Source organism: Aulonocara stuartgranti (genome assembly GCF_965226115.1).
Source record: "Aulonocara stuartgranti genome assembly, chromosome: 20".
Taxonomy (NCBI): domain Eukaryota; kingdom Metazoa; phylum Chordata; class Actinopteri; order Cichliformes; family Cichlidae; genus Aulonocara; species Aulonocara stuartgranti.
Genome location: NC_138956.1, coordinates 3,999,212 through 4,024,521, shown reverse-complemented (window position 1 = coordinate 4,024,521; position 25,310 = coordinate 3,999,212). Strand labels below are relative to the sequence as shown.

Sequence of the window (25,310 nt, the reverse complement as noted above, 5' to 3'; positions counted from 1 at the left end):
TCACCTTACATTATAAAGCACCTTGAGGAGACTCTTGTTTTGCTGCGATGCTATATAATCTTAGATTTAACTGAATTTTAAAATCATCCATTATAGCATCAAAGTAAAACAAAATGAAATTTTAAAAAAACCTGACACAAAAAAATTGATTTACCATCAAATAAAAATCCTAATCTCAAACATATTCTGATTTTTCTTGTGTTTTATTGTGTTGTCAAGTATGAAAAAACAATGTTGCATTTGTGCACTCTGGTCACGAGTACTGGTATTGTATTAGAGCAGAATTTAGAGTAGAATTTGATAAAGGTGGTTTGGGTATGAGATGAACACAATTCATGAAACTATTAAATGTTGTTATTATAGACACTAAGTGAATATCTGTGGTAAGTTTAACAGTTTTCAGGGTTTTAGGCACATTTCTGCACATAGATTGGTCCAGAATGGAAAGTCTAAAGCAAAAAGCCTGAGTGAGGTGGACATTTTCATCATGGTCTCCAAGGCCTCCTTTGCGACTTGCCATTTTCTGTCCCTCTCCTCCTTGTTGCGGTTTCCTGGGTCCTCACCCTCCAAACTCCATGGACCTTTCAATTAATCTTTAGGAAATGAAAAATAATAGCAATTAAACAAAAAACACTTGGGAGGTTTAATGTGTTTATTTTAATTTGTTTTTCACCTGTTGTACATGTAGTGGAAAATGATTCTTTGCACAAACTGACAATGCTGAAAAAGCCTGGAGGTTGTGTTCTTTTGCAGGAAAAAATTAATGCTTTCTGAATTAGGGTCATGATCAACTTGTAATGCTTTTTAAATCTTGCTTGAGTCAATATTTACTCTCTTAAAATGCCGCACGCGGTTACTTTATATATGGGTGTTGTGCATTTTAAGAGAGTAAATAACGAGGCTAAATGTCCTTTCGCTTCCAGATACTGTATTTTACACCAACACGATGTGTATGTAAGAATTTATTAGCGGTTTAAGTCGGGAAGCCTGTGCGTGGGAGTTCAAAACACAGACAGTGCGCATGCGTGTGACGTGAAGTAGCGAACGCTTTGATCGCCTGACTGTGACGTAAGCGAACGCTTTGACGTGCCCGTGACGTTACAGTCAACTGAGCCTATATATAGAACCCGCCAGGACTCACAATCTACTTAGCGTTAAGTAAATGAGATGTACAGACCGCGATCTTCGCACTCTAGAATCTTAGATTTTCAAAGTCCTTCAAATAATTTTACTGAAACAGAAACGTCCACAATGGCTGAATTTCAGACTACAGGCTCTATCCCCATTATTCCCGAGCATATTTTACCAGCTATAACCAAGTGTTTCGATCAGTTCTCCCAGGTACAATGGGGAATGATTGAACAGGGAATCTGGGACTCTGATCTCCAAGCATTACTGGCTGATATGATAATCGAAATCATTCAGATAGTTTCTAGCGGCATCCTGAAATCTGCACTTCCCACACTTCAGGAGTTAATGACAGACGAATTGTCCCAAACAGGTATCAGCATACCTGTGGCAAAAATAGCTCCGTCGCTGGGAGACTCTCTTTCAACCAGCATTGGCATCGCTCTTAACATCCCCCATGAAAACTGTCAGTCCAGTAAGAAGCTGACAAAACTGATTGAATTGGAGATCTCAGAAAAGGTCGACTCAGCTGTGACTCTACTCTTGAACAACCCGGATTTACGGTCAGATCCTGCCGTTTATGTCAGTGGAAAAATGACAACCACAAAAAACCTTCGACGCATGGTCTCTCACGCAGCCTCGTGTTTGGAAAAATGTGCAGCTAAGCTAAGCAGCCAGTGCATGTCAAAGGGCGGCGCAGCTAGTTCCCCTAGCCCGTCTAATTCAGAGAGTACTGAATCAAAGATCTCTGAGAAGGCAATGGTTGTTGAGGAGGTGAGCAGCGCTCTCACCAAATGGAGCACAGACACAGGAATCACAGAGGACAATAAGGATGAAAATGACATGACGCCTGTAGAGATAAAAGAAAGTGAAACTGGAGAGATGGCGGAAAGTCGTTCCAGCACCACAGGTGAAGTGATCGTGGCTGATGTTGTCAGTGCAATACTTGACACTCTGAAGTATTCGAATGCCGAAGATGACACAGAAATAGAGAAGTGCACAGATGCTGAGACAGCTGAAAGTCTCCAGCGTCCCAGCACGCCAGCAGAAATAGCTGCAGCTGACATTGTAATCACAATAATTGATAATCTGCAGTCTTTTGATGGTGAAGATGTCACATCTAGTGAGAAATGTGACTCACGCGAATCTGCTTTTAATGTGCAGTTAAATATCCAAAAGGTGAAAAACTTTTTCACGTCATGCATCCCATCCAGAAAAAGCAATGACCAAAAGCTGCACAAAGACCACTTCTGCGCTTTTGCCAAAAAGCAGTTTTACAAAATGATCAGAGAGATAAAACACCTGGTGAAGAAAAACAAAAGGTTCTTCATCTGTCTCCACGAACCGGTCAAGTCTCTTGATGATCAGAGAGCAGATTGTATGGACAGCTACAGTTCTTTTTGTAGCTATGTAAACACACCAGTGATGGATAGCATGTTTAAGAGTTCTTCCCCAGTTGATTATAACACCATCAAACCTGTTCTTGAACAAATGTTTAATAAATTAAACGGGCCAGAACATTTGAACCGTATCTGGAACCCCCTGGAAAAGATAAAGGAAATTGAGATGTTTTCCAGGGAGTTGACAGATAAAGTGTATGACCATCTCCAGTCAACTGAAAGATATGTACTCCCTGTGATGCTATCAGGAAAATGTCTTTCAGACTCTGTCATCTCTAGGTCTGCAGAGCCAACAGATGAGTTACCCTTTTCGCCCGAGGTCCTCTATGTGACTGTAGAAGACTCAGTGCAAAAGTTTTTGCAAAACACTCTTCTGTGGTTAGAGAATGATGCTTTGGATCAAACTGTTCAAAGTGACAAGATTTCTGGTGCCGTGGGAGACATCCAGGATGTGATTTTAAGAGCACTGACTCCAACAGAGCAAAAAGAAAATGACAGACTGTCTGAACCAGAGTCACGTCCAGATTGTCCTCCCAAAAATGAAACAGTCTCCTGCGTGAGTGTACTAGAGCAGGGCCCACCCCCAGAAAACAGCCCTGAGCCTGAACCAATCACTGAAGCTGGGCTTACAGAAGCTCAAAGTCAGCCATCAACCTCTGAAAACTTACAGGAGGAGTCTGAGAAAATTGTCAGAGACTTCAGTAACTGTCTGTTAGATGAGCTCCTGGAGAAATGTCTTTTCGACACAAACTATCTGAATATAGAAAATTACGAAGCGATCACCAGGCGTCTTACAGATCTGCTTCTAGATAAGGTCAGAATCCCAGGATATCTGAGTGCTCTTAAAAATAACAAACGGCAGATGCTAAAGAAAATGAGTAAGGCCCTTATAAAGGAGCTTGACTCTGCAGATCAGTTTGTACATTCGGCTCTTACACCAGATGATTACACTTTTGATGAACTTTTTCTGGATCTCCTGGACATGATTATTGAGGTTGCTTTGGATCAAACTGTTCAAAGTGACAAGATTTCTGGTGCCGTGGGAGACATCCAGGATGTGATTTTAAGAGCACTGACTCCAACAGAGCAAAAAGAAAATGACAGACTGTCTGAACCAGAGTCACGTCCAGATTGTCCTCCCAAAAATGAAACAGTCTCCTGCGTGAGTGTACTAGAGCAGGGCCCACCCCCAGAAAACAGCCCTGAGCCTGAACCAATCACTGAAGCTGGGCTTACAGAAGCTCAAAGTCAGCCATCAACCTCTGAAAACTTACAGGAGGAGTCTGAGAAAATTGTCAGAGACTTCAGTAACTGTCTGTTAGATGAGCTCCTGGAGAAATGTCTTTTCGACACAAACTATCTGAATATAGAAAATTACGAAGCGATCACCAGGCGTCTTACAGATCTGCTTCTAGATAAGGTCAGAATCCCAGGATATCTGAGTGCTCTTAAAAATAACAAACGGCGGATGCTAAAGAAAATGAGTAAGGCCCTTATAAAGGAGCTTGACTCTGCAGATCAGTTTGTACATTCGGCTCTTACACCAGATGATTACACTTTTGATGAACTTTTTCTGGATCTCCTGGACATGATTATTGAGGTTGTACTCAATCCCCCACTGAAGTCTAAAATTACAAGGTTCTTTCGAGCAGTGGGAAAAGCTTTAATGAAGCCGTTTAGGAGCTGCTGTAGGGGCAGCAGCGATGACTAAAAGACCAGCTGCACCCCCCCCCCCCCCCCCCCCCACACACACACACACACACACACTACAATGCTTCTTTAAAGATCTCGAAGCATTTAATAATTTATTCAAAAACAATGTAATTGGCCAACAGAAGTATATTTCATCTTGTCTCCCTATATTGTCTCTCCATCACCCCCAACCGGTCGCAGCAGATGGCCGCCCCCTCTTGAGCCTGGTTCTGCTGGAGGTTTCTTCCTGTTAAAAGGGAGTTTTTTCTCCCCACTGTCGCCTAGTGCTTGCTCAAAGGGGATCTTTTGATTGTTGGGTATTTTCCTGCTAATACTGTAGGGTTTTCACCTTACATTATAAAGCACCTTGAGGAGACTCTTGTTTTGCTGCGATGCTATATAATCTTAGATTTAACTGAATTTTAAAATCATCCATTATAGCATCAAAGTAAAACAAAATGAAATTTTAAGAAAATTGATTTACCATCAAATAAAACTCCTAATCTCAAACATATTCTGATTTTTCTTGTGTTTTATTGTGTTGTCAAGTATGAAAAAACAATGTTGCATTTGTGCACTCTGGTCATGAGTACTGGTATTGTATTAGAGCAGAATTTAGAGTAGAATTTGATAAAGGTGGTTTGGGTATGAGATGAACACAATTCATGAAACTATTAAATGTTGTTATTATAGACACTAAGTGAATATCTGTGGTAAGTTTAACAGTTTTCAGGGTTTTAGGCACATTTCTGCACATAGATTGGTCCAGAATGGAAAGTCTAAAGCAAAAAGCCTGAGTGAGGTGGACATTTTCATCATGGTCTCCAAGGCCTCCTTTGCGACTTGCCATTTTCTGTCCCTCTCCTCCTTGTTGCGGTTTCCTGGGTCCTCACCCTCCAAACTCCATGGACCTTTCAATTAATCTTTAGGAAATGAAAAATAATAGCAATTAAACAAAAAACACTTGGGAGGTTTAATGTGTTTATTTTAATTTGTTTTTCACCTGTTGTACATGTAGTGGAAAATGATTCTTTGCACAAACTGACAATGCTGAAAAAGCCTGGAGGTTGTGTTCTTTTGCAGGAAAAAATTAATGCTTTCTGAATTAGGGTCATGATCAACTTGTAATGCTTTTTAAATCTTGCTTGAGTCAATACCTACTAGACTGCAGCACTCTAAACCTTCATTTGTGTAATTTAAAGTACCACATGGGTTGACACACTGAATCAAAACATTGATTTGAGGAGAAATGTACAGCTTTCACACACATACAATGCCACCTGACATAACTCTCACGTTATTTAATTTTTTTAAATCGCCTTTTAAAGTATTAACCTAAAACAACAAAAGGAACGGGAGGCAAATGTATATGCAATGAAGTGTCAATTCCATGTGCACGTAGCAGAAATACAGCTGGCCTGTAAACCTGGACCTGCATTTTAGCTGAGCCATATGTTCCAGTAACAGTTGAGGTCTTTCTTGAATGCAAGGTACATTTGGGGTGGTATGCACGCACAAATTAACTGATCCGCTGTACAAAAACCACTAAAAGATCCCGCCACATATCATTTTGGGGTGCAATAAGACACCACATGCACGTCTTTGTACCAGATCTCTTGATTCTACAAATGCTATGTGATCTGCTCTGTGATCTTTGAGAGTGACATCATAATGAAATGGCTGCAACCCTGCTTCTTAAACAAACTGACATAATGTGCTTTAAGTGACGCAAATTCTTGAAAAGCTCATGTTTAAAGCCTGTTTTAAAGTGTTTTATAGTGACACAGTTACATGGATGATTAATGCCTTTGACTTTTTTCTTTAACTTTATCAATAAAACAAGTGCAGCTTTCACTGACAGTACATCATGTGGTACTTTAACCTATGTACTATTTTCATCGGTTAATTTTGGAGTTGCTACAAACTTTGTAGCAACTCCAAAATTAACTGATAGGAAAAGTTTGTGTGTCTGTGTGCGTGGTTAAATTGTGGAGTGGATTAGCGGCTAAGGACGAACAATGTCCAAATATCCAGAAATTTAAATCAATGTGTAAACATATGATTTTCATGCAGTTCAAGGATGGGGCCAGTATTAAGCTACAGGACGCGTTTTCAATATAGATATGTCCAATGTGATAAGTTAGCATTGTTATACAACATATTACATACACTCAGCACGAAGCTACATAACTTGTCACAAAGCTCAAATCATGCCCAAGGTTCTTGAACATAACAACATGCTCACTGCACTCAGATGACCTCTACAGTCACCAGATCCCAGTCCAATAGAGCACCTTTGGAATGTGGTGGAACAGATTTACATCACAGATGTGCAACAACCATGCGATGCGATCCTGTCAACAAGGAGAAAATTTCAAATTTTTCCAGCACCTTGTTGAATCCATGCTATGAAGAATAAAATCAGCAAAGGGATCCAACCCTGTACTAGCAAGGTGTACCTAATAGAGTGGCCAACGATTGCATTTATATAGATGGGATATGTTAAAGCAGATACGGACAAGATGAAATAATTCTGAGCAGACACATTAAGGATTACATACATGTATAAAGTGATTTATTTGGTGTCAGCTTTGAACATATTAAACACTTTATACTCATCAAATCAAAACATGTCTTCCTTTGCACAACAGAAGACACATGCGAAATGTATGTACATAATATTATGTAAAAACAATATTGTGGCATTTTATTAATTAACTTATCTGATTACACATCAAAAATAAAGCGTGCCTTTTCATTTCATTCCATTCAAAAACTAAAATGTTCATTAGGACAGTTTCAATAACATGAAATAAGCCATTTTATCATTTTTAATAACATTGTCTTGCAAATGGGAGCTGTTGGGGCACATGTACACAATTCGGTTTGAATAATTAGAGACGAGCCCAACGTTCCAGTACCTATGAATAAATTAGAAGCACTGCGTACACTAATTGAAATTTACAAGAAGCTGTTGATCTTGACTGATGCAGCCGCCCCGAGCAGGTGATGCTGGGCAGGAGATAAGGCCTTTTTTCACTTCACTGCCAGCTAGATGCATAAATAAGTTGAGGTCACTGTTCTGTTAGCTCATAGTGGTTTGTATTGGTCCTCCTCTTGGTGCACTTGTATCTCTATTCATTGGAGAAAGTAATGACATCATAGTGGATGCCCTGTTGCTGCAGCTCTTCCAGTTGCTCAGGTGTAGCCTCAGTGTAGACTGTCTGGGTCTGTGTCATGGCTGCGTCTGCTACGGCTGCAGGAACAAAGATCAGAGTTCATACTTTTCAGCTTTATTTATACTGAAGCTAATATTAGAAATAAATTATATTTTGGCAAGTTTTAAACCTACTGATGATGTTTGTTTATCACTTTCAAAAATGTCTGCATTTAAGGAATTACTTACTGGCTTTCCTGAAGAAACCTTATCATATATTTGGGACAAAATTATAAGAAATTCATAAAATCCAAAAACTTGGAACTGAACATCAACTGAGCACTCTCATAAGAGCCAACCTGTGACAGCAGAGTGGGCAGCAGCCTCCAGATCTTCAGCATTCACGATTTGTTGATCAGAGCTGACAGGTAGGTACTGGATCTGACCATCGTGACTTACAGCAATCTACAAATAGAACAGAATAGAGTTTATTTCAAACGTGAAAATAACTGAGTTACAAGAACAAAAACTTTGTAAACACACACAAAAAAACCAAGATAAAGACATCAAGTTGTCATGAATATCTCTGAATCCCACACAATTATTATGCTTGAAAAGGAGTAGGATGAAGTTTACACTTATTTGTTCCCGCCCAATTTGCAAATCAATGTTCAGAGTTTGGCATGTAATCAGATAATATACATGTTTAACTATATACAAGTTTACACTCATATACAATACACACAAAACAGTTTGAGCTCACAAACCAAAATGACTAAATAATCTCTTTTATATTTGTTTTTAAATTTGAGTTATGTTTGGACATAATGACATTTCATTTGTCTATAAAGTTTGACTTAACTTTATAGACAATTCCATGTATATGATTCAGTTGCACTAGTTGTGAAGTTGCTCAATGTAACCAGTTAGATACTGGTTCCCATCACTTCAATTTAAAAATACAAAAGCTTCTAAATTTGGATGTACAGATGATTACACACTGAGAACAAGATTGTGAATACTTTATTGGATTTCTCCAAACAGCTCCCACTCCATCCTACACAGAGGTCCATTCAGCATGTTTTAGATCTTAGACCTGTCTCACCTGTTGCTCCTGGACAATGGTTCTGTCATGTTCGTACTGGATTATCTGTCCGTCTGGCATCTGAGGGCCAGTCACAGAACCAGTTACAAATGAGACAGATATCCTCACTATTAAATACTGCATATATATGCACCGTTTAGGCAGTTAAACACTTACCTGTATGTGGTTGCCATCAGCTACTACTACATACTCTTGAGGAAGTAAGTGTTGAACTCCATCCTGTGAGATGATATACTGGACCTGAAAGTGAACATGGGACAAATAAGGTGAGATTAAATCTAACATTGATACTGATTATACAATACCACAAAGAAGCCTTAGGCACTTTCATGATTATTGTGTTCTATCACACACAAGACTATAAACCACCTCTGAGGCCCCAAATTTATCTTGATGCATGGAGCCAGAATCAGACCTTCTTTTTGTACAAATATTTTTTTTTTTTTGCCTTTATTTTATAGGACAACAAAGCTTTTCAGACAGGTAAGTGGGGAAATATAATGGAGGAAGACACAAGGCAAAGGGCACTGGGTCAAAATTAAACCCTGAACCTCAACCAAGTGAGATAAACTGACACCCATGAGTCAAAAGCAAGGGTGGCCATACAAACACGTTATACAATAAGTTTAAGCAAAAAATATACATTAAAATACTTTAAAATCACGTTTCCTAAAATTTTAATCCATACGCATTTTACATGCACAGCGGTAGAATGATTAAAATGGAACTCACCTCAGTCACCTGGTTGTCTCCCGTCATCAGATGCTGGACCGTCTGACCGTCTATGGTGGTTATCTGCTGGATGTATGCACCTTCCTCCTGATTAATGCACATTTAAGGGTTCTTATTTATAAAATGTTTAGCAGTTACACGTGCAAAATCAATCCATTTTGGAGAGTACATTACATACATATAGGCTGTACTGTGTGAGAGCTGTTACCTGGTCTGACAGTGCTTGTTCCTGAGCTACAATGATGTGCTCCTGTCCTAGAGCCTGCAGCCGCTCGGGAGTGATCACTGCCTGATGTCCCTGCAGGGCTGATGTACACACACATACACACATTAAATATATTAACTTTGTGTTCATTTTTTTATCTGTTTTACACTGAGGCCTCTGTTTATGGACTTCTGACCACTGACACCTTTGCGTTTACTGTTATTATTACTTTTAAGCACAAACTGTAAGTCTTGGCTTGTATGATCCTGTGTTTCTTACACTGTAGTGTGGCTAATGCCTCCTCATCGCTGTTAACTATTATAGTTTGCTGAGACGCAGTAGTTCGACTTTTGCGAGCAGGATTATCCTGATTGTGAAGACGCTCCATGTGAAACTTCAGATGACCATTGCGGTTAAACCTGAGTTAAAAAAAAACAAAAATCACTCACATTAATAGCTGTTCTGTACCTCTAATGCCTAATGAATACAGATGTGTTAGATGCTCCCACCTTTGTCCACAAAGTTTGCAAGAAAATGGTTTCTCATTGGTGTGCGTCATCATGTGTCTGCGTAGGTCTTTCTTGTTCTTGGAGGCAAAGCTGCAGTTTGGACACTTGTGAGGACGCAGGTAGGAGTGCTGTCCCATGTGGGTCTAACACAAAACAGAACGTTAATCACAATTCAAAGGAGCAAAAGTTAGGAGATGTTTTTCAAATGTCATTAAAATGGCTCAGAGTATAAATGTCAAACTAAATGAATATGGGGGTGTACACCTCTCAATTATTGTTTTTTTCCCCCATTTATATTAATATGAAGCTGTTTATCAATTTTAATTGTCCTCACTGCCTCCAGTGGAAAAATCTAGCTAACGTTGGCCAACTTTCCACTGATAAATCTGGGGTTTGGAAGGACTCACCTTGACCTCAGGCCAGGAGGTGGAGGTGAAGTCACAGTCAGGACACTTAAAAGTATTGGCATCCACGTGCGCCCTCTTGTGGTTCTCCATGTCCGAGCGTCCATGGAAAGACTCCATGCAGATTCGACAGGAAAACCTCTTGGTAGTGAGACTGGGAGAGCCCACTGCAGAGGGAGAAGCTGGAGCTTCGCTGCTCAGCTAACGGAGAACAGACAACACAGTCAACGAGTGGAAGACAGAGATAGTAAATCTGTTTATGGTATAAACTACACTTGCTAGTTACCTCCACTTGTTGCAATACACCATCAGCCAGTGCTGATGTAAGATAATACTTGTCACTTTTCAAGCTCTCTGACCCAGAAACCTCTAAAGCTTGAGAAGGGCTAGACTCCACATTACTGAAAAGAAAGCAGTTTAATAAGATTAGAAACTGCTGAGACACCAAAATGTCCTTAATATGAAAGTAATCTCTTGCTTATGAAATATTTGAACATAAGCTACAAATTGGACTGTGTGTGCTATGTTACCTATATCCAGGACTACGGATTTCTTCAGCTGCCTGCTCCACCACACTGAAGTCCCCTCCCCCCTCATAGCCTTCAATGGCGATGTGGGTAAGCTCGCCTGTTTCAGAGGTGGCAGCCTCGTAGGCCTCTTGTAGCACTGTCTCGCCATTCTCAGAAACATGGAAGGTCAAGATCTTTTGGGCCTGACCGGACGCTGCTGTCACCGTGCTCCATGTTCCCTTCTCCAAAGCTTTTCCATCTGACTTCAGCACTGCTACCTGAGAAAAACAATCAAGATATATTTTACTGTTATTATTTTTTTGTTCGTTTATTTTATAGAATACAATGCTATCTTTCATGTAACCGTTCTGAAATTTTGATGAGCTGACCTGTAAGGAGTTCCCAACCAGCTCCCGTGCATTGCTCATATTCAGCAGTAGGTCCAGGGCATTCTGAGCAGATAGGTCGCTGGATTCAGCTGAGGAGAAGCACATGGAGAAAAGTTCAGAGCTTGTCATTCAGGTTATATATATATATAACACCATAAATATTTAATATGTTTTCAGAGAAATCCTTACTGACCTTGTTCATAGATGATCGTGGTGTTTCCCAAAGCGTCCTGGGACACTGAGGCGTTTTCCATGCCCTGCATGGCTTGCAGTGTTGCAGAATCCACAGTGACCTAATAAGATCATGTTAAAAAAAAGAAATAAAGACAGAAAGAAAAAATAAAACAAAAACTATGGTTATTCTTTAAGAGTAAATAATATTTCTAAATTTTGCAAATTGCTGAATTTTCATGCATATGGACATTTACAAATAAAAAAAAAAAACAACAACATACAATCTCATTATTTTGTTATTTTCATGTTTTTTTCCCTTCTCACCCCCCATTGGCATAAAAGTAACACAAGATAACAACAAATCAAACTTACAATAGTGTTCTGCAAGCTCTGTGTGTCTTCATGTTGCTGTTTCAACTCTTCTATTTGCTGCAGGGTGAAGAAAGGTCTGCGCCGCGTCTTTACAGGCTCTTCAGGGTGAGCCAAAGACCACTCTTCAAATGCCTCAGCGTGGCGACACTGCACATGAAGGCGCAGGTTCTTCCTGTGCTTAGTCATGAAGTGACACATATCACAGGAGAAAGGCTTCTCGCCTGGAGAAATTTAAAAAACACACAACATCAATAAGTGAATTCAATAGGTGAATTTAAACTCAAGCTGTTTAAATTTAGCGTTATTGTCTTTCTGCTGCACTGACCTGTGTGTTTGATGGCCAGATGGGAGACGAGAAACTCCTCTTTGGAAGTAGAGTATTTACAGTAGTCGCACTTAAAAGGCCTGTCGTTGGTGTGGGACAGCTGATGGTTGAGCAGCAGCTTCTTGTTGTCACAAGTGTAGTCACAAAACTCACATTTGAACCTGTCACATTAACACCAGAGGGGCATTAGTTATGATATCACACTCACACCTAAATTACTTATTCGACCAAAAACTATTAACTATTGTGATAGCCTTGTTTTTAAAAGAAGACTGACTGGTAGATGACAGAGTAAAAGAGGAGGAATAGAAGTCTGAGTACTGACTTGTTGTCCTCAAGACTCTGGATGTGGGTTAGGAGGTGCATTTTGAAAGTGTAACGCTTCTTGAAGGATTTTCCACACTGCAAAGACAGAAAGGCATCTTAAACAAGAAAGTAAGCAAACTTCCTAGTGGAAGAAGAAAGCAGGAGAGAATATTCATTAGTACTGGTGACACACCTCTGTGAGATAGTGAGATTACCCTCTTTTTTGTTTGTTTGAGTTGCCATATTTAATTTAAAATGATAAGAATATGAAAAGAATAGTTCTTGAACTGCATAATCCTCTTTCTGACCTTATCGCACATGTGTGGTTTCTCTGAGCTGTGGGTTTTTAAGTGCTGAGTAAGTCTCTTTTGCATGGGATACACCCTGTGACACACAGGGCAGGGGAACTCCGACGCCTTCGGCACCTGCAATAATCAGACTAAAAATCACAATGCTGACCTCTTACAGTAAGTAGCAACCAGCAACAACAGAAACTGAAATTCTGTCAGATTATTTTGTAGAATTATTCTTAAACCACATATATGCCAATAAGTATTGTAGATGGCATTCAAATATAAATTCTTACCGACTCTGTCTTCCTTTTCCTGCAAGAGGAAAGAGAAATAATCAGTTATATCATCAACAGAAAACTTTATGAACATGTTCTTTTTCAGGAATAACTGAGTTTGACCACAGTTGCGACGCTCATACCGCTCTTTGTTGTGGACTGCCGAATGCCGAATAACATCTTTCTTGTACACGCTTGTGTAATCACACTCCTCACATTTGAATGGCTTGGTGCCCTCGTGGTTGAACATGTGCTCCTGTAAAAAAAAAAATGTTTTAGGAAACTGTGGAAACATGCAAATAAACTGAGGTTAACTTGAGTGTGTTGTGATCTGTTTTATTGCAACTGACCTTGAGCGAGGACCAGCGCTTGCAGCGATAGTTGCACTGCAGGCACTTGAAGAGCTCCGGATCATTGCCTTCATGTGAGTCGATGTGGAAGCGCAGGTCTTCTAGAGTGAGGAAACGTGACCCACAGATGTAGCAGTTGTGAGGTCTCAGCAGTGGTTTGAGAGATTTGTAGTGCCGACTGGGAGATAACAAAGAGAAAGAAGAAATTAGTGCATTCTAAAATATTTTAATGGAATTTATAATAAAATGTTAAAAAGACTTACTTCCGATTCATATACTTCTTATATTTCTTGCGAAGGAAGCGCCGGGATGGTCTGCCACGTTTTCTTGGGAAGTACTCCACCTCCGTCCGTTGGTTGGATGAAGGATCTTTGTTCTCAGAGTCTGACTGGCTAATTACTGCCTCAGGTGCATCTCCATCAGTCACCGTGGGTGCACTATTGTCTAGGCCTGAAGAGCTTGCCTCTTCAGACTCATTAGCATCCGAACAAACCCTAGGCTTCTTAGCAATACTTTCTGCTTCTGCAACAAAAGCGGAAAAAGGAGAATATATTTGCCTAAGGTTTTGCATGTAGGCTCTCTAGGCTCGCAGTGATAGGCTGAAAACTCACCTTTGCTGCTGTAGCCTTCATCTACAACTGAGTACTTCCTTGGACGGCCAGCTTTACGTCGGGGACGCCCTTGAGGAGAAGAGGAGGAGGAAGTGGGAGTTGCTGACTTTTTCAGAATGGCAGGTGGTCTTCCTTTGGAATCTTCATCAGCTGGGTTGTAGTCGCTGTCCTCTGGAGACAGATTATTTTTAATCAGTGTGAGGGATAAGTGGAAATGACAGTGAGAGCTATGTGATTGAGTAAATGCTCATTAACAAGAAAAGTATTAATGTTATAATCTATTCAAAGACAGAAATTTGCATATTACATCTATGTCTTTTTCACTAACTTTCAGGATCATCAATAGCACCATCATCCACAACGTCATCCTCCTCTTCTTCTGCTGCTTGCTGGGACTCTGCAGCCTTCATCTTTGCTGCCTCCTCCCTCTCTGCCTTTTGACGGGCTAAGGTCTCACTTTTAGGAGGTCGTCCACGTTTACGCTTCTTTGGCATTTCCCCTAAAATTGTAAAAAGAAAAAAAAAGGAAAAAAAAAAGAAAAGACATTTTATCTATATACTACCAAGCTTGGTGAGATAACAATGTCATGGCTATTATTCTGCTAGCTTACCTGCAGGTTTGAAGTGTTTGTCTCTCATGTGGTTGATAAGAGTATCTTTGGAGGCACTCTTGTATGGACACATTTTACACTTGAACTGCTGCACGATCACTACCTCCATCATTTCCTCTAACTCAGCCAGGTTTGGTGGTCGTTCTCCAGAGCCTTCTGCTACAGTTGATGTCTCCATGTCCCTGCCGAGCCCAGCTTCATCCTGAGAGCCTTGGGGCTCCTCTTTGCTGGGTGAGCAGTGCTGGGCCAGCTCAGGTTCTGCATTAGAGGTATAGGTCCCACTGCTGCTGATGAATGGGCCCGGCTGGCTCTCGCTGCCTTCCAGTGCCTCTGGAAGCCCACCTGAACCTGCCGTGTCTGCCAGAGGATGGTCTGAAGAGGAACTGTCGTCAGTATAGAGAGAAGCCTCTGGGCCATTGCTGCTCTCCATATAACAGGAGTGCTGGGGCTGCTGTTGAGAGTGCTGTGGCTGATCTGGATCCTGGTTCTCATCATCATCTTCATCATCGTCGTCGTCCTCCGCTTGGTAACGAGAACAACCTGGCTGCTCAGAGTCTGCAGCTACAACACATTCCCCACCATACTCAGCCGCATACTGACGACTTGTCTGAGTCCGGTGATCTGCACTACTGTCAATGTAACTGCGTGAATGATGTGGCCGCTCCCCGTCATCCACTGCACGCCCAGGATACCCAGCACTGCACTCCACCACATAGTGACTTCGGCTGGTAGGATTTGAGTCAGCTCCACTGCACCCCACATAACCAGGCAGATCCTGGTCACTGTTATTCCCACTATAGTCAGGGAAGCCTGAACGGGAGCGTGTCTGGTCAGGTTCCTCGCCTGAACACTCCACATAGGAAGATGAAGATTCCTCTGTCTGGTCTGGACCATCTGCACTGCAGTCCATGTACTGGGAGGGGTGGGAGTGCTGTGGCTGGTCAGGCTGGCTGCTGCTGTCTTCTAAGTAACCTGAATGTCCAGGCTGATCATCGGGCTGGTCAGGCTCAACATTGCCTTGCAGGTCTCTCTGGTCAAGACAGGTGGATGTGGGACCTTCGGCAAGAGCTTCTATTGCTATACGATTGGACAGGGCAGAAGATGACATCTGAGCTACCATAGGAGCACCTGCACCAATAAACAAGGAAATGATTAAAAAAATATTCCTGAACTTTGTTTAACTTTGTTGTCATCAGCCTAAACAGATTTTAAGTATAACAATATAAATGTATATTGCTTTAAAATATAAACACATTTCTAATGTAAAAATTATTTTGCTAGTGGATAAAGATCAAATTAAAGCATTCAATTCATACATACATGACATTTACAAGCACTGTAAACAAATATAAAACATATAAGAGTCATTTATCAGAATTATTATTTTAAATTATTCTGGCCAATTGAAAGATGATAAGTTAGCAGGAACACCCCACTTACCGTCATCTGGACCTTGTAGTATTAGATACTGGGTTGTTTCTGCACCCCCATCTTCTGCACTGGTCACAGCTATACAACCTAAAAGAAAAAGGTATAAAATCTCATGCCATAAAGTTTTCAACATAAGACAAGTTCATCGTTCTCTTGTCAGGACATGATGGAAAACAAAGAGTCATTAAAAACATATACCATTCATGATATCGGGGCCGATGGTGGATTCTATGATCTTGTCGATGGCAGACCCCAGATCTGATGAGGTAGAAGCAGTTGAGTCAGAAACCATCATAGCCCCTTCAGAGACAGCACTCGAGTGGACCAGCACTTGAGCTGACTCAGACACAAGCACCGACTGAGTCACCGTGGAGACACTGGACACACTGGTGGACTGGGCCACTGAAGAGGAGTCTGGAAGATGGACCGATGAAACTCTGACATCTGTGCTAGAGCTTGTTTCTGGGATGAACACCTTAAGAGTGAGGGAAAGAAAGGATGACATCTGGAAACTTACAGATTAAAAAGCTACATTCATCGCTGTTGTTTTTTTTGTTTTATTTTGTTTTGTTTAACCACACTGTATTTTTAACTTACCACAAGTCCCTCCGAGCTCTGTCCAACATGGCAGTCAGACTCTGGGGCCTGTGCATGAGAAGCAGCAGCATCACTGCTGTCTGCAGACATCGCCTCTGATGACTCCATTCCCATGCCACTTTCAGATGGCTCCTCCATCCCTGAGGGACCTGCATCACTGCTGCTCTCCACCTCATTCTCCTCCAAATCCATAACTATCCACAAGAATTAAACAAAAAAAATTAACCAAACCACTCCACCTATTTCTATTTTCCAAACAAAATAGATCTACACTACCATACTACTGTACTGTAAATCTAAGGTGTCATCTCTTAAACATACCTTGAATATCCATACAAGTGCTGTATATATAGATATATGCAACTTGCACATAGTTTAAGTACGAAGGAAGATCACTATTTGTTTTTAAAATTTAGACACTCTAAGCTATGTTATATGGAGTTAAACAGCAACGTATTTCATAACTTTAAAACCAGTAAGACCTGCGGACATTAGGGGCTGAAAAAAAATTGTCTAACTTAATCAACTGTATTTAAGTAAGAGTGTATTTGCTGAATAAGGCTGTTGCAGTGGATCATATATTTGCCTAACTCTGCCTAACTATACTGCCTAACTCCTGTCAATCAGAGCCAACTCTAAATGACCTCTGAAGGTTTTGTGGTCACTTCTCTGTTTCCAAGGTCAGATTGAACTCTCTATAGTTTGCATTTAGTTGGAAAGACCAAACTGAGCAGTGCACACTAATAGTTTGCTTAGGTGTAGTTCCGATAGATTGTCAGTTTTCATAAACTTTATACTTCTTTACTGGTTAGAGTTAAATATGACTTCATTTGTTATAGCAGACTATGTTCAGATCATGTGTACTGTAGTAGCTTTCCACTGCAGCAACCACTGCAGTGCTTGATATTGTTACACAGTTTACTAAAAGGGATTACGTGCAAGTGAGTTTGTTTCTGAGCATTTACCCCAAAGCCTTTTGCTTCTGTTAACATCGTATCTTTTGACTCTTTATTTTTAGTAAATATCATGGGTATCTTGATTCAGGGAAAGAAACTCTTGTGATTTTCACACTATCATAATTTGTTGAAGACCCAGGAACAAAGTTTTTTATAAACTTGCTCACGACCAAAACAGCTAACTGGCTAGCTTCCATATAGCTAACCAGCACTGCTGTTCGCTTAACGTCGGGCTTTTGTGGGGCTAACAACCGACACTTACAATCATAGAACTTGTGTTTGAGCAGCACAGTACAGTTATAACCTAAATGCTGCTGCTAAGTCGCCATATCGGGTGTTACGTGATGCAAAATAGCATGCGTTAGCCTTTTTTTAAACGGGCCTAGCTGCCCTTCATCCTGCCTGCTCCGCGTCGCCATTTTATACCAACTAACCCACTTTTCCATTCAGGCATTCTGAAAGCTCTACTGGGGACCTCGAGGGCCTCCGCTGCGGCAGACCGCCCAAATTCTCTCCCTGAAGAAAATAAAAACAATTTCCATCTTCGGCAGGAGAATCGCAGCTCTTTTTTCTTACCGTATATTTTCGAGTAGTAGGGTGTCCTTTGGTGTGGAGGCGCTAATTCGAACAGAAGTTACTAACCGATAATTGTTGCTTCATTCTAGTCGGGCACCATGAGTATCTCCTCGCTTCCTGTCCGTGCAACCGGATCTTATTTATTGTTTTTATTCAAAACGGAGCTTTTTGTTTTAACCAGTCATAATATTTTTTTATTAACTTCAACATTTTATTTCTAATAATCACTTGACCGTTTTTCGTTGTTGCAAATATTCGTGAGATATTGCTATGTTTTTACTCATTGGGTGGACTATTGTTTTTAAGAGGAAGACGTATTACGTAATTGGGTGCGGAGTAATATGCGTACACACTAAACCTTTAAGTTTCAAAATGCAAACTAATTCATTTAAAGCGAAATGGTTAACCAACTTACTCAGTGTCAAAGATGTGATTTGGAACACATTTCTAAAACATGTTTTACCATGTTTGATGGGTTAGGTTACATTTTTGCTTAAATGTGATTATAAAACAGAGAAGCTACCTGTGAAATGTTCTAGTTTTCATAAACAAGCTCTTCTAGTGTGGAATCTTGTATGCAAGCATAATGTCTCTCCAACCAGTCAAATGGAATAAATTACCAATACTGATTTGTGATGGCAGTGTCACTAAAAAGCAATATTCCTATAAAGGACAAACACTGACCCTCGATATTAATTATTCTTGTTGTGTGTGTGTCAAAATGTTTTGGAATGATGTACAGCAATATATTGGACAAAAACCGAGGAAATGATAATTACAAACCTAACATACTTCATTCAATTTTTGCTGCTTGTAGGAAAATTTCATATTCATAAATCAGATATGCTCCAAATCAAGTATTGACCACTTCTGTCAATACTTCTACTTCTGCAGCTTCTTCGGTGTTACTACTGGTCTCTTGAAATTCTCCCTGACCAGTTTTCATCTTTGAATTAATTTTAAGGGGGTCATTCAGTTCTTTGCAATGTCAGTGTTGTCCCATATTTTCTCCGGCCTTATTTTTGTATTTTTATTTTTGTAGTAACTGATACTTTTCACCAGTGAGATCCCTTTGATGCTTTGTAAGCTCTTTACAAAACATGACTTTTCTTACAACTGAGTAAATGCCAAGAAAATCCTCCCAGGGCAGCTGAACTTTAATTGGGGTTAATCTGAGTCTTGATGGGGGGGGGGGGGGGGGGGGGGGGTGTTTACTCAAGACACTTCAACCAAGCATTACTTGAAGGGTGTCTACACTTATGCAATAAGCTCATTGTATTGTTTAGTTTTTAAAAAAAGATTTTTTCCTGTAACATATTTGTTTGTTTTTTAAAATTGAATTGTTTGGTTTATATGTCACATTAAAGGTAAGAAAGGTTTTGAAATGATTTATTGTGCTCTTATTTTTTCTGGCATTTTAACACAAGTGTGTACACTTTTCACTGTGTATGTTTTAGCTGTCTTGAATTGTCTTCAAAGCATTTCAGTGTGTTTTTAGTGAATGATTAATACTGCTCACAGGGTTAAATTGTTTTCACAGAAAGTTTATTGCATTGATAGGCAAGACTTTGATAGAAACATTTAGGGATACAGCAACATATTAATATCGATTGATATCGGTCTCATTGACTTCCACTGGCCTATCACAAACAAGATGGCAATCACTGATACTAGTTCATGATATCTCTTGTATCGCATCAATTTTGATGGCTAAACAGATTAATATTCAAAGATAAAGTAATGAACTGTTATTTTTAACAATGGCAGTTCTTTGTTTTCTTTGCACAAAGGGTGAATAAATAATAAACCAATACAATCAAAACAAAAACATCGGCTATTGGCAAACTTCAAATTTTGATCATATCAGTATCAGTAAAGAAAATATTTGGTGCATCCCTACAAAATGTATTAAACCTCTTAAATAATTTATGTGTAGGAGACATACCTTGTCTTCCAGTGCAAGTAATTGGCTCTGAAGCCATTTTCAGAAAAACACACACAATAATCGTACAAAACAAATAAGTTTGAGACAAAAATAATATTAATGTTAGATATTGCTATAAATATCAAAATAATCTAATACTGTTAATAGTCTGAGCCTGTCAGACATGGTAATTATTTTGCAGCTCCGGGGTCTGAGCCAGAGCGCTGTTAAGAATAATTAAGTTTCTGTTATAGGCCACCATAACCATCAGTTCACAGACAATCAGACTGAGGGAAGGCAGTGCCAAACATTGCAATTTGCTCTAGTGTACTGGGACTTTGGCACATTTTTAGGCCGGCGCTACATGTTTTATAACCAGTATGACTGAAAGACAATTATTCACATCCCAGAAAGCATGTAAATCAGCACAGCAGGTGCTACACAAAAACACTGTCACATTCTGCCAGACAGCAGCTGGGAGAAATGGGTACCACCACATTACAACTCCCAGCTCAGTATGTGTGTATTCAGTAGCGGGTGTCTGATGAGCACTTGAGCAGGTCATATTTGACATAGCCAACACGGTCCACCTGCCTGCGGGAATTCATACGCCAGTAGAAGCGATCCCGGCAGAAGTAAGTGTGACCTATAAGGAAAATAATGAAGTTAATATAAATTAAAGCAAACACCCTAAAGTGCTCTACTGCTGTTTTTTCTGATGTTTTGGGGTTTTTTTTCCCCCTTAAACTTAAGAGAAAATTTACATTTTGTAGTTTATTTACCTTGGTACTGGAATACATCATGAGCATCACTGGGGATACCACCAAAGACAACATCAGTAAACTTTGGATAGCCCTTGTCGATTGTCTGGGCCTTCACATCCAGCCTGTTTAGATCAAACAAAACAAAGAGAGAAAATGTCATTAAAATGGCAAAAAAGTAGCAGTTTTCTCTTAAATTCAGGACTGTCAAGGCTGAGTTTTAACCTACCTCCAGAAGTTCTCCCCACTGAAGAGCAGCACTTTGCCTTTCCCCCTCTGCAGAGCTCCCTCCACTTTCTGAATGTTGTTGGGCAGGCCTAGTTTCTCAATGCTGCGGGGACCCAGAACATTCTGCCCTGTGTAAACCCAGAATCTGCTCCCTGTAAACAATAAAATGATCATTATTAGACCGTCAGCACTGTTGGCTAATACAGGCTGTTAAACATTGCATGAGGGTTCATTACCTGAGAAGAAGTACAATTTCTTGGTCAGACTATCCTCAAAGGCAGAGTCGATGACAGCTGGAAGAGCAGGCCACTTGTTAGAAATAGAAAAGGGCCCTGCATTGCTGCTCCCGGACATCTTCCAGTAATGTCTATAAAATTGACACACAAAATTTAACATTTCATGTGCTTGGAAATCTTGTTTTTACTTGTTTGGAAAAGAAGAATGCGATAAAGTAGGATGAGTAAGCTGCTCACCCATCCTTGAAGAAATGTAGTTCTCCTTGAATCACAGTGATGGTGTCAAATGTGTCCTGCTTGCAGGCATCTTTGGTTGGATCCACAGGTACTGCAGTAGTGGTGGTGGTGGTGGGATCAGTGGGCTCAGTGGGCTCAGCGGTAGGCGGTTTGGGGTTAGGTGGGGTGGGCACAGGGCCAGTTCTACTTCCTGAAAAAATATATAGTTTCATGAGAGATATTGCTGCGAAGTTAGGTACATTAACACTTTAATGCCGCATGCTAAGAAGAAACGCTTACCATAGAGATACTGAATGCCGCTAATGTCATCGCTATGCAAGGAGAAGTCTTCAGCATAGCTGTACATGGGGTACATGAGAGCTTCTCTAATGTTGGAGTGATCCAGGCCAAGAGCATGTCCAAATTCGTGGGCAGCCACCAGGAACAGACTATAACCTGTAACAAATATATTAAATATTATTAATGACTAATGATTCATTTTAACCTCCTCTTTTTTTCTGCCTTGTGTTTGTTGCTCACCCTGGTCAGGACAGAAGCCCCATTTCTGGTCATCATCATAGCTGTCAGTGGTGCTGCACCACAGCTTGCCATCTCCTCGTCCCTCACTTGTGCATGAGTGATACTCCTTACCCAGGAACACAAAGGGGAAGTGGCAGGGATCTCCCTCAGAATTTCCACCAATTACAGCTATATCTGGATAAACAGAGACATAACAGCAGCAGTTAAACAAAAATAACAAGGCACTGTGGCAGCACTGCACTGCATTTATGTGTTGTGGTTTATGTGTTCCCTCACCACGACTGGGACAGAATCCATATTTCTTATCCTGGTCAAAGTTGCCTGTGGTGGCACACCAGCGGTAACCATCACTGCGGCCCTCTGTGGTACAGCTGTCATACTCCTCCCCCAGAAAGGTGAAAGGGAAAACACATGGAGCTCCACCAGCATTTCCATCAAAAGTGTATAGAACTGTTAGGATGAAAAGAGAATAGAAGTCAGCATGTCACAAAAGCAAATCCGCTTATCTGGGTGACCTGTGACATGTGATTTGCCTTGGAGAATACAGTGTCAAGCTTACGTTCACTTGGGCAGAAGCCATATTTCTTGTCCTTGTCGTAGTCAGCTGTGGTGGAACACCATGGCAGATTGTCTGTGCGGCCCTGTGTGGTGCAGGTGGAGTAAGATTTGCCCTCAAAACTGAAGGGAAAGTGGCACGTGGCGCCATTCGCATTTCCAAAGTGAGTCTTCACAACTATATAGACAGAAGAGACCGGACATTTAATTACATTTAAAGTGAACACTAGGGGGAGGCAAATGCTTGTTGCCGGTGTTTCTGATTACCTGCTCCTTTCCCCAAGGTCCAGAACTCATCATCGTCGAAGTGGGCGTCTCCCTGAATACCCTCACCAGGGGGGTAGGCATGGGCTAGAAGGCCATCCTTACCATCAAATGGGTAGGGGTCTCCGTGGTCTGAATAGAAATGTGCACTTCACATTAGTGTTTGGTTTTCTATGCAACTATGTTGCGTCAGCGCGCATAAAACAAATCAAACGACCATCGTAAAGCACATTACCCTTTTTCCCAAACGATATCATGATGTCAGCCGTGCCGTCATAGAGACGGGTAAAAGTCAGAGGGGTCACATCACTCCACACCTTAAACGCTCTGGCAAAAGCATCGTCAATGATAGCGCTATCCATGTCTGGGGAATAGTTAAGGATCCTGTGGAGGAGATAAAATAACATACACAGTCAGAACTTCGTTGCACAGTCCGCCCCTTACATAGTGAACTCAGTGACTTTTTTTTTCTTGCTCACCTATAAGTAACATCTTTGTGGTCCCACTTGAGGTCTCCTGCAAAGGTTTGATAGTTGGCCACATCAGGAACTCCGCAGCGAGGTTTTTTCATAGCATCCAGGGTTTCTTTATCCAGCACCCCAGTCTCCTCCAGCCCCAGCTGATTCTGCATCCTCTTCAGAGCCTTGGAGGTGGACACCATAGACTGGAAGCCACTGCGTTCCACAGTATTCATGTAGCCGAAGTTCTTTAGGTAATTCTGGAAGGAGAACACGACAAACCAACATTACTGTGTTACTGTTACAATCCTTCTGCAGAAATTAACTTTATCTGTATTTACACTGTCTTTCTGCATAGCTTGGTTAAATATCCCACTTATGCAATTTTATTCTGTCTGAATAAAATAGCCCTCATACTTACTTCTGCCAGCTCCGAATCAGTCATGTTTTTGGGAATGTCTCCTGGAAAGGTGACAAAGACGGACTTCAGGGGAAGGCTCCATCCGTTTTGTGTGCTTATGCCCAAAAGTAAACACACAAGTAAAGTACAGCATCTCATGGTGAGATCTACTGTAGGCTGGCGCAAAATATAACAAAAATATTTACTAAGAGTTTTCAGTCAGCAAGGACTCAGACCAAAAGAAACAAACTAAAAAAAAAAAGCCAAAATGATTCTCCTCTGATGTTGGATTTTGCTGCAGCTTTGGCTCCCTTCTTCGTTTTGACTGGAGGCTCTTGCTGTAGTCTTGCTGTGATGTGCTGCTGGTTAAGGGTTAGGGATCCTTGTATTTATACATCAAAAAACTCTTAGTCACCTGACCTTATTCCCCTCCCACACAAAAACCGCATCCCTCCTACATACATTTTGGCAAACTGCATTAGTTGAATGAACATAGGGACTTTCCAAATATCCACTTTTAGCTTTACATATAACAGCTAATGAGTGACTGACCTAATGTAGTTTTGGGTAGATTTGTCAGACTGGAAATGAGTGTTACTGAATGACTACCTGGCAATGGCTGATAAGACCAATTTTGGTAAACAGCAATGCTTGTTTTGTGTTTTGATTAAAATAAATAAATAAATAATGTATGATGCCAGATACCCACAAAAATAATTAGGAAATGATGAAGTACTTTGAAAGTTTTATGTGTTTTCAGCCATTCAAAAAGCACCAAAAATAAAAAATAAAATAAACCACCATAAAAACCATTCAGGAAATAACAAAAGAGATTAACACCATTAAACAAAAAAAATAAACAAAAGGTTAAATTTGAACAGTGAAGTTTTTTGTTTTTTTTTTGTATTTTTAAAGCATAACACACTCATCGTGTCATCATGGGACTCAGCTAGACACTTCTGTTATTTCTGCTCAAATTATTGATATAAAAAGATTTCTGCTTCCACTTTTTTCATAAATACAACTTGTTTCCTCTTTTTGTTAAGTTTTGAAACCAAAGGAAACATGAAACTAGGTCAAGCCAGACGCAGGATCGCATTGAAAACTTGGAAAGAAAATGTTGCTTTGTTAAGGCAGTAACCTAATGATTTCTTGTATTTGCTGCATTAAGCATTAGTATGTATCATCATAAATGGTAACAATGAAATCAGCACGCACTCACATTTACTTCCTTTGCAGTTTACATTTTTGCAGTTCAGATTTTTGGGAACTAACTGCTTCATCATTGCCTGCCAACTACTGGTGCAACATCTTCAATTGCTTTATCCCCAGAATGACTCAATTCATTAGCAATTACTAACATGTCCTATTTGGCAAGAAGCACTGCGTCAAATGTTTTTGTATTCTTCCCATAAAGCTCTCATGCACGCATTGATTTCATAACAATTTGAGACATCACTGAAAAACACATAAACACAGATATGACTTAAGGAAAACTTGTTTTTTAATCTTTAATCTTTAGAGAATGCCAACTATGTGTACTGCTGTGTGAATGTTGAACCATGAAATGTTGATATTTTGGGAGATGTGAATATCAAGGTGGGAGAGGATGTGTCTCAGCC

At 40.4% G+C, this 25,310-nt stretch overlaps 2 protein-coding genes across 3 annotated transcripts; both read right to left on the bottom strand.

The window, feature by feature from the left end:
• Positions 1 to 6,791: 6,791 nt before the first annotated feature.
• Positions 6,792 to 19,259, bottom strand: LOC309696605 (zinc finger protein 335-like). Of its 2 annotated transcripts, none has more exons than XM_082517884.1 (28): positions 18,107 to 19,259; positions 16,575 to 16,768; positions 16,176 to 16,452; positions 15,987 to 16,064; positions 14,547 to 15,674; positions 14,265 to 14,435; positions 13,937 to 14,107; positions 13,589 to 13,847; positions 13,326 to 13,503; positions 13,119 to 13,231; positions 12,994 to 13,012; positions 12,716 to 12,832; positions 12,427 to 12,503; positions 12,102 to 12,262; positions 11,777 to 11,997; positions 11,424 to 11,523; positions 11,231 to 11,319; positions 10,863 to 11,119; positions 10,619 to 10,733; positions 10,336 to 10,533; positions 9,929 to 10,071; positions 9,699 to 9,838; positions 9,423 to 9,520; positions 9,215 to 9,301; positions 8,639 to 8,722; positions 8,483 to 8,542; positions 7,737 to 7,842; positions 6,792 to 7,476 (listed from the first exon to the last, which is right to left on the bottom strand). In XM_082517884.1, exons 2-28 carry the CDS (start codon positions 16,764 to 16,766, stop codon positions 7,355 to 7,357), a joined length of 4,761 nt encoding a protein of 1,586 aa, XP_082374010.1. In that variant the 5' UTR covers positions 16,767 to 16,768; positions 18,107 to 19,259; the 3' UTR covers positions 6,792 to 7,354. The 2 variants fall into 2 exon arrangements, with proteins under 2 accessions (XP_082374010.1, XP_082374011.1); XM_082517885.1 differs by lacking the exon at positions 18,107 to 19,259 and adding an exon at positions 17,793 to 17,971.
• A 375-nt stretch (positions 19,260 to 19,634) lies between these two features.
• mmp9 (matrix metallopeptidase 9) lies at positions 19,635 to 24,063 on the bottom strand. Its single transcript, XM_082520126.1, has 13 exons — positions 23,710 to 24,063; positions 23,310 to 23,548; positions 23,066 to 23,214; positions 22,834 to 22,962; positions 22,571 to 22,744; positions 22,288 to 22,461; positions 22,012 to 22,185; positions 21,772 to 21,927; positions 21,493 to 21,682; positions 21,256 to 21,386; positions 21,021 to 21,171; positions 20,813 to 20,916; positions 19,635 to 20,676 (listed from the first exon to the last, which is right to left on the bottom strand). Exons 1-13 carry the CDS (start codon positions 23,845 to 23,847, stop codon positions 20,558 to 20,560), a joined length of 2,028 nt encoding a protein of 675 aa, XP_082376252.1. The 5' UTR covers positions 23,848 to 24,063; the 3' UTR covers positions 19,635 to 20,557.
• Positions 24,064 to 25,310: the final 1,247 nt, after the last annotated feature.

Coding starts and splice junctions, on each gene's coding strand:
- LOC309696605 (XM_082517884.1), bottom strand. CDS start 16,766: ATGGATTTGGAGGAGAATGAGGTGGAGAGCAGCAGTGATGCAGGTCCC. Junction 11,320..11,423: donor CACGATCATCTATGAACAAG/GTCAGTAAGGAT, acceptor GCTTCTCCTCAG/CTGAATCCAGCGACCTATCT. Junction 8,723..9,214: donor GAGACAACCAGGTGACTGAG/GTGAGTTCCATT, acceptor GTTCACTTTCAG/GTCCAGTATATCATCTCACA.
- mmp9 (XM_082520126.1), bottom strand. CDS start 23,847: ATGAGATGCTGTACTTTACTTGTGTGTTTACTTTTGGGCATAAGCACA. Junction 22,963..23,065: donor GATATCGTTTGGGAAAAAGG/GTAATGTGCTTT, acceptor ATTTCTATTCAG/ACCACGGAGACCCCTACCCA. Junction 21,172..21,255: donor GAAATTGTACTTCTTCTCAG/GTAATGAACCCT, acceptor TATTGTTTACAG/GGAGCAGATTCTGGGTTTAC.